This window comes from Vipera berus (assembly GCF_964194415.1).
Source record: "Vipera berus genome assembly, chromosome: 1".
Lineage (NCBI taxonomy): Eukaryota > Metazoa > Chordata > Lepidosauria > Squamata > Viperidae > Vipera > Vipera berus.
The window spans coordinates 5,290,719-5,299,756 of NC_138202.1; the positions used below are offsets into that span (position 1 = coordinate 5,290,719).

At 49.7% G+C, this 9,038-nt stretch overlaps 1 protein-coding gene across 3 annotated transcripts in view; it reads right to left on the reverse strand.

Moving 5' to 3' along the window:
- Positions 1-8,835, reverse strand: part of HDGFL2 (HDGF like 2) — a 39,004-nt gene extending 30,169 nt beyond the window's left edge. For all 3 annotated transcript variants that reach the window (XR_014025598.1, XM_081321067.1, XM_081321066.1), the window contains exon 1: positions 8,698-8,835. Coding sequence is in view for 2 of the 3 variants with exons in the window: in XM_081321067.1 (XP_081177193.1) it covers positions 8,698-8,769 (72 nt within the window). In the remaining variant the exon portion in view is untranslated. The remainder of the gene's footprint in view (positions 1-8,697) is intronic.
- Between the last annotated feature and the right edge of the window lie 203 nt (positions 8,836-9,038).

Genomic DNA, 9,038 nt, shown 5'->3' on the forward strand with positions numbered 1-9,038 from the left:
GCAAAGTGGTTTCATGCGGCCCGCGAAGCCATCCTGGAAACAGTGAGGGAACAGCCCCCACTGCCCTGGCCCTGGCCCAGAGACCCTCCTTCTGCCAGAGACCCTCAGATCTGTCCCACTCCTGCCCAGGCCCTCATAGGCACCCTTGATGCCAACGATGTAGAGTTGGCCATGCCCACCCAGTAGGCCATACGCACTCTAGCCACGCCCACCCAGTAGGCCACGCCCACCCTGGCCATGCCCACCCAGCCCCCTGAGGGCAACCGCAATGCTGATGCAGTCCTCAATGAAATTGAGTTTGACACCCCTGGTATAGGGGGTACCGAGCTGCATTGGCTACCGGTTGCTCTCCGGGTGAGGTTCAAGGTGTTAGTGATGACTTACAAAGCCCTTCATGGCATGGGTCCGGATTACCTACGGCAACACCTGCGGCCGGCGTCAACTTCCCTCCGTCCAGTGCGCTCCCACAGAGAGGGCCTCCTCAGGGTGCCGCCGATCAAAGAATGCCGATTGGTGACCCCCAGGGGGAGAGCGTTCTCTGTGGGCGCGCCAGACCTTTGGAACAGCTTACCGGTTGAGCTCCGGACGGCCCCCGACCTTCGCTCCTTCCGGCGCGATCTCAAAACTTTCTTTTTCGAACAAGCTGGCCTGGTCTGACGGGATGGGGTTGGGTTTTTATAAATAGTTTTAATTGTAATATGTATTAATTTTAAGGGCATAATGTTTAATGGCTTTTTAATTTTTGTATAATATTTTTATTGTGTATTGCCCTGTTCACTGCCCTGAGTCCTTCGGGAGAAGGGCGGTATAGAAATCAAATTATTAAATTAAATTATTAATTAAATATTAGCAACTGCGAGAGGGATCTCGGAGTCCTAGTAGACAATCACTTAAATAGGAGCCAGCCGTGTGCTGCAGCTGCCAAAAAAGCCAACACAGTGCTAGGCTGCATTAACAGAGGGAGAGAATCAAGATCATGTGAAGTGTTAATACCACTTTACAAGGCCTTGGTAAGGCCACACCTGGAATGCTGCATCCAGTTTTGGTCACCACGATGTAAAAAAGTTGTTGAGACTCTAGAAAGAGTGCAGAGAAGAGCAACAAAGAGGATCAGGGGACTGGAGGCCAAAACATATAAGGAACGGTTGCAGGAATTGGGTATCTCTAGTTTAATGAAGAGAAGGGTGAGGGGGGACATGATAACAGTCTTCCAATATTTGAAGGGCTGCCCCAAAGAAGAGGCAGTCAAGCTATTCTCCAAAGCGCCCGAAGGCAGGACAAGAAGCAACGGATGGAAACTAGTCAAGGAGAGAAGCAACCTAGAACTAAGGAGAAATTTCCTGACAGTTACAACAATTAACCAGTGGAACAACCTGCCTCCAGAAGTTGTGAATGCTCCAACACCGGAAGTTTTTAAGAAGAGACTGGACAGCCATTTGTCTGAAATTATTTACAGGGTTGGACTAGAAGACCTCCAAGGTCTCTTCCAACTGTTATTCTGTTAATAACAGAAACGCTCCCAAAATCCGACTCAAAAGTTTCTGTCTTAAAAGCTGGGAAAAGTTTCAAATTTGAAGACGGGGGCACTGCCAAAAACCTGCAGGGCTGTGCTTTGGAAGGTGCTCAGAATCAACTTTTGACTGAAGGGAGATTTCACCCTCCTGGATTCACCCATCCGACAAAGCTGTCCCGAAACAACTCAAGGCTGCCGGCCAGAACTGACCAATTGGGCCTGTGGTTGAAAAACCCTCCCGACATTGTAAGGCTAGAGTTCTCCCCTTAAAATCAAGGGAAGTCAGAATTGAACAAAATCCTGAACTACAGGAAGACAAAAAAAAAACCCCCACAAAAGTGATTTTTTTTAAAAAAAATAAAATAAAATAAATTCACGGCAATAATCAATAAGGGCACGCTGCTCTGAGTCTATCGGGCGAGTCCTCGGCCCTTTCCGAGCTGAGTGGGTTTTCCGACAGACGTTTCATTACCCAACTAGGTAACATCATCAAGGCCGCATATCTTATTGCGATTATCACGTTACCTAGTTTGGGATAACGAAACGTCTGCCAGAGGACAGCCTAAGCGCAGAGAGCACCAAGGGCCCCTCGTTTCAGCTCTGAGCGACATTTTCCGTTCTCGGAGTCTGTTTGGACAGCCTTAAAATCGCCCCAAAATACATCCGCAGCAAGGAAAGCTGATAGAAATAGACACTCTGAACGGGTGGGAATTTCTAAAGAGGATTACCCAAAGTACACGCTGCAAGGAGGTCCCGTGAAGAGGGGGGGGGGGAGAGAAAGCTGGAAAACATTAAATACGCCTTTACAAGAACTTAAGTCAAGATCAGAACTGCTCAGTGTCCATTCGCAAAAAGAGCGATGCCAAAAGGAAACTGTAGTAGGCTGATATCGTGAAGGGAAAAGTCAGATTGAGCAGAGAGGCTTTGTTAGCAGTGCTAAAAATATCAAGGACGACTTTTTTAGACATTGCAGTGTGCAACAGGGATTCCCAACCGTTGGGCTGCAGCCCGGTAGTGGGCCGCGGCCTACTAGCCGCTGGGATGCAGGAGACAGTCTGGCCAGTGCGTGCCTGTGTGCGCACACCCACCCTCACTTGTGCTAGCGCCGCAGCGCACAAAATCAGGCCGCACCGCCAGGCGCAAAAAACGGTCTGCCAATGTGCCTCGGGGCACGAAAATGGGGCACCACCTCGCTGCGGGGCGCAAAACTAGGCCGCCGCCACACCGCAAGGAGCAAAAATGGACGCTGCCGTGCCGTGCAAAAATGGGCCAACGGCGCGCTGCGGGGGTGCAAAACTGGGTGCCGCTGCGCCACGAGGAGCAAAAACGGACCGCCACGCTGCAAGGTGCAAAAACGGCCGTCGTGCCACGGGACGGAGAAACAATGGGCTGTTCCACACAACGACGGGGCAGGGTTAGCGAGTATCATGTGGGCGGTAGCCCCGCCCCGTTTTTGGCACGCGCGTGCTTGCGGCCCCGTGCGCACGCACGAAAAATCCTTCCCCCCTGCCTTTTCCTCTGGTCCGCCAACTGACAAAGGTTGGTGACCTCTGGCGTAGAATACGGGTAATCCTCGACTTACAACCGTTTGTTTAGTGACCGTTCAAGTTGCAGCGGCCCTGAGAAATGGGACTCACGGTCGTTTTTCATAGTTACGACTTTTCTAGCATCCCCAGGATCGTGCGATCGACATCCGGGTTTCTTGGCAACTGGTTCGTATTTATGACCTTTGCCGCGTCCCGGGGTCATGGGATCACCTTTGGTGACCTTCTGACCAACCCAGTCAACGATGGAAGGCCCAGATTCGCTTAGCAACCAGAGGTCACTAACTTATCGACGGCAGCAACCCATTTCACAAGTGTGGCGAAAACAAAAAAAGAAAGTTGTAAAAGGGAGCAAGGCTGACTTAACAAATGTCTCGCTTAACAACAGAGAGGGGCGGTATATAAATAAAATAAATAAATAAATAAATAAATAAATATGAGGCTGGATCGTGGTCGAGGACTACCTGATTGTCTAGCACAGTGTTTCTCAACCTTGGCGGGTTGAAGAGCAGGGGGTTGGACTAGATGACCTCCAAGGTCCCTTCCAACTTTTATCATCATCACCATCACCATCACCATCATCGTTATGGGTGGACTTCAATTCTTTAATTCTGGGAGTTGAAGTCCTCTCGTCTTCAAACCATCAAGTTTTGAGGAAAGACTGGTCCAGCGTTTGAAACTTCCTGGAAAAAAGGGGGGCCTATTGTCCCTACTTTTCAAAAAAAAAAAAAAAAAGAGGAAAGGAAAAATCCGGAGAACTAGTTGACAAAAGATCCTCAAAGAGATTCCGGAGCAGAAATCCTGAGACCAGCCTAGTTAATTACCCCAAGACCTGCCCAAATTTCCAAGAATTACTTATTTTCTCACTACTGCGATCTGGTTCATTTCCTTCAGACCAAGGGAAGGAAGTGCTGTAAACCCTGTGATGGATACTTAGCCTGCAATGGAGCATTTGACAGGATGATTAGCAGACTAATTAAGTGTGGAGCCGATGGCTTGACAATTAAGCGGATAAGTAATTGTAATGAGATGCGTGTTTAAAGGCTACTCATTCAATCCAGAGAGGTAGCAAGCAGGGCCGTCCAAAGTACCAGTCCTGGGTGCAAGGGACAGATCTGGGGGGATTGCAAGGTGTGTGAGATGGATTTAATTTAAAATGCTATCAATCAATCGCTCAATTAATCAGTGGAACGACTTGCCTCCAGAAGTTCTGGGTGCCTCTGGAAGTTTCTAAGAAATTGGACAACCGTTTGTTTGGAATGGCATTGGGTGGCCTGCTTGAGCAAGGGGTTGGACTAGAAGACCTCCAAGGTCCCTTCCAACTGTTATTCGTTCTTCTAAATACTAACCTCAGGCAGTTCCCAATGCAACTTTTTAAACAAATTTTTAAAAAGCTTTAAACACTGTGCAATTGTTCATGCTCTCAGAGCTTCATGGTTTTCTTGCAGACGTTTCATTACCAAACGAGGTAACATCCTCAGTGCTAGAAGGAGCGGGAATTTAAAATAACCAAACTTAAAAATAACAACCAACCTACAGAGCCAATATTATACAAAACTGGGGATGCAAGAGGAAGACAGATTTTTTTTTCCCCTAAAGCCAGCTATTCCTTGCTCGAAGCCTCTGGCATCAATTGAGAAACAGCTAGAACAATTAACCAGTGGAACAACCTGCCTCCAGAAGCGGTGAATACTCCAACACTGGAAGTTTTTAAGAGGAGACTGGACAGGCATTTGTCTGAAATGGGATAGGCTTTCCTGCCTGAGCAGGGGGTTGGACTAGATGACCACCAAGGTCCCTTCCAACATTATTATTATTACATAACTTTTATTCATTAAACATGAAACTCAGTCAACCGAACACTCAAATTATTATTATATAAAACATTTATATAATAATAAATTATTATTATTATTTAACTTTTATTCATGAAAAATGATTATTACATAACTTTTATTCATTAAACATGAAACTCAGTCAACTGAACGCTCAAATTGACTGGCGCTGATGGTTGAAACGGGATGCTGCCAGCGTCCTAGGTATCAACCAGGTATCTCCTTAAAATGTAAGATGTTCCGAGTAGCGCAGTTTTTTGTAGCTTTGCTGGAGTTATTGCAGGAAGCTGCAATTTCTTGATGCGTTTTGCAAAGTTTTGGGACATAGTTCCCAGTGCTCCGATGACAGTGGGTATCCCTGTTACGTGTTTAATCCATAATTGCGCAGTTTTGATGGCCAGGTTGTGTTATTTCGTAATTTTTTCCAGTTCTTTTTCTTTGACTCTGGCATCTCCTGGTACAGCGATATCAATCAGCTGTACACTTCGGTTCTCTTTTTTATTCATTAAACATGATTATTATTATTAAAACTCAGACTATAGTTATTTCAGGGACAGGTGTGCTAATTCATTGCACCATTTGCTAGCGATGCTTTTATTACTGTATCGATTGTTTGGCCTAAGACTTTGGGAAGAGAAGAGGGGCAGACACAACGTGTGTCTGTGTGTATGTGCATTTAAACTCACACCTGTGAAAATCTCATGGAGTGTGACGGCAGGGACAATCGTAAATAAAACCCAAGCAGAAAATCTTCATAAGAAACAGTTCCAATGATGGCTGACAGAGGAGCCCAGTGGATAAAAAAAAATTAAAAAAATCCTTTTATAGCTTCCTGCTTTCTTAGGCAAAAGAACAGTTATTCTGGCCAGTTGTCGTTCTTTGGCACACTTTTAAACCGATACGAGATGGGGCAGCCATTCATCCAGAATGGTAGAGTGTCTCCTACTTGAGCAAGGGTTAGACTAGACGACCTCCAAGGTCCCTTCCAATTCTGGTATTCTGTATTCAGATATAACTTCCAGAAGACTGACAAAGAGGCCTAAAGTGCTCCCAAACCCTCATGCCTAGCGCCTCTTGATTAAAGCAACGGATGGAAACTAACCAAGGAGAGAAGCAACCTAGAACTAAGGAGAAACTTCCTGACGGTGAGAACAATTAACCAGTGGAACAACCTGCCTCCAGAAGCGGTGAATGCTCCAACACTGGAAGTCTTTAAGAAGAGACTGGACAGCCATTTGTCTGAAATGGTGTAGGGCAGGGGTCTTCAAACTCGGCCCTTTTATGACTCATGGATTTCAACTTCCAGCATTCCTCAGCCAGGTACGCTGGCTGAGGAATTCTGGGAGTTGAAGTCCATGAGTCATAAAAGGGCCGAGTTTGAAGACCCCTGGTGTAGGGTTTCCTGCCTGAGCGGGGGTTGGACTAGATGACCTCCAAGGTCCCTTCCAACTTATTATTATTATTATTAAATCATGGGGTAATGCAAGAGAAAGTCAACAATTCTTTGATAACAAGATCACGGACTATGCTACTCATGGACACAGAAGCAAGCGACTCTTCCACAGTCAAGTGGGAGCTGTTGACTGACACCGTGAAGGTCAACGCTGTATATACGTACGCTGTATATATTTTGTGTGTGCCAATACACAGCATAATGTACGACGTATATCAGACATGTCAAACACAAGGCCCGGGGGCCGGATCCGGTTTTATGCAGCCCGCGAAGCCATCCTGGAAACAGTGAGGGAATTGCCCCCACTGCCTTGGCCCTGGCCCAGAGACCCTCCTTCCTCCAGAGACCCCCAGTTCTGTCCCACTCCTGCCCAGGCCCCCATAGGCACCCTTGATGCGAACGATGTAGAGCTGGCCATGCACATCCAGTAAGCCATACGCACTCTAGCCACACCCACCCAGTAGGCCACGCCCACCCTGGCCACACCCACCCGGCCCCCTAAGGGCAACCGCAATGCTGATGCGGCCCTCAATGAAATTGAGTTTGACACCCCTGTCGTATATGATATTTATCCTGCCATTACGACTTTATAAGTAACTCAAGAGGGCAAATGTACATAATAGTCCTTCCTCTTTATTTCCCCCCATAACGACCCTGTGAGGTGGGTTGGGCAGAGGGACTGGCTCAAAGTCACCCAGCTGCTTTGGATGCCTAAGGAAGCACTAGAATTCACCATCTCCCAGCGACTGACCAAAATCTGCCCCAGGGGACGTTTGTGCCTAAGGTAGAACTAGAACTCACCATTTCCAGGTGATTGGCCCAAAGTCAGCCAAATCGGCTTTCATGCTTAAGGCAGAACTAGAATTCACCATCTCCTGGTGATTGACCCACCTCTTTCTATAGTATATATGCAAAACACCTGTAAACTGCACAAATATGCACAGCCAGTTTCCTTTCGTGTCTAAGGCAGAACTAGAACTCACTGTCTCCTGGTGATTGGTCCAAAGTCACCCAGTTGGCTTTCATGCCTAAGGCAGAACTAGAACTCACCATCTCCTGATGAATGGCCCAAAGTCATCTAGTTGGCTTTCATGCCTAAACTGGAACTAGAACTCACCTTCTCCTGGTGTTTGGTCCAACTCTTTATATAGTATATATTGAAACCACATAATCAACTGCACAAATATGCACAGCCAATTTCCTTTCGTGCCTAAGCCGGAACTAGAACTCACCATCTGCTGGTGATTGGCCCAATGTCACCCAGTTTCCTTTCATGTCTAAGCCAGAACTAGAACTCACTGTCTCCTGGGGATTGGCCCAATGTCACCCAGTTTCCTTTTGTGTCTAAGCCAGAACTAGAACTCACTGTCTCCCGGGGACTGGCCCAAAGTCACCCAGTTGGCTTTCCTGCCTAAGCCAGAACTAGAACTCACCATCTCCTGGGGATTGGCCCAATGTCACCCAGTTTCCTTTCGTGTCTAAGCCAGAACTAGAACTCACCGTCTCCTGGTGATTGGTCCAAAGTCACCCAGTTGGCTTTCATGAGAACTAGAACTCACCATCTCCTGATGAATGGCCCAAAGTCATCTAATTGGCTTTCCTGCCTAAGGCAGAACTAGAACTCACCCTCTCCTGGCTTCTAGGCCAGCATCCTAACCGCTACACCAAACGGGCGGTTAACACCCAGACCTCCTACTACACCGGCGTAAATGGCTCCAGATAACTTAAGCATCCGTGCAACCCCCCCCCGACAAACTGCACAAACGTGCACACCGCCACAGGGCACGAGCCCAAGGCGCCCCCTCCCCACGCCCAGCAACCGCATCCGGCACCTGCAGGCACGTCCACGGGGGTGGGCGGAATTCTTTGCATCCCGCACGGGAAAAACAAAAAACACAAACACACACACACACACACGAGCCACCGAGAATGCACGCGGGAGTTACGCATTCCCACGCCTTCCCACGCCGCACCCCCGCACGAAACGTGCAGCAGGCTATTCACCGGGTTTGCAGAACAGCCTGCAGGTTTGCAAGAAGTGGGGGGGGGGGGGCGCGAGACCCTCCCCCGTCCCCTCCCCTCCCGGTGGGGGGGGGCGCAGAGCCCCCAAAGCTCCCCCCTCCCACTTTTATCAGAGCCCCCCCCCCATGGAGCAGAGGGGGTCGCCCCCCCCACCCCGCGAAGGAGTCACGTGGAGGGCTCGCTCCGAGGGAGGAGAGGGGAGACGCCCCCCCCCGCCACGAGGGAGGGGGGGAGGGCGCGGTTGCTAGGCGACGGCTCTTCTTCCCATTCCACCCCCGCCCGCCCTCTCGCCCGCCCGTCCGCCTTTTCCCTCGCGGCTTTCTCACTCACCCGGGCCGGCCAGTGCGGGTAGCCCTTCATCTTGGCGAACACCAAGTCTCCGGCCTTGAAGCCGTGCGGCATCGCGGCGACGGGCGAGTCAGGCCCCGGGCAGGCCTCAGGCTTCGCCAGGCAACCCGGGCAGGGGCGTGGCCGCCGGCCTGAAGGAGAAGGAGGGCGGGAAGCGAGCTTGGCGGCGCCTGATTGGCCCTTGCCGGTGTCGCTTCGGCGCCGCCGGAGCGGCCGATTGGCTGGCGGCGTGTCGGCACGCGCGGCTCGCGCTCCCTGAGCGTCGTCCAATCGGAGCCCGCGGAGGGAAGAAGGGGGGGCGGGAGCAGTTGGGGCGAAAGAGG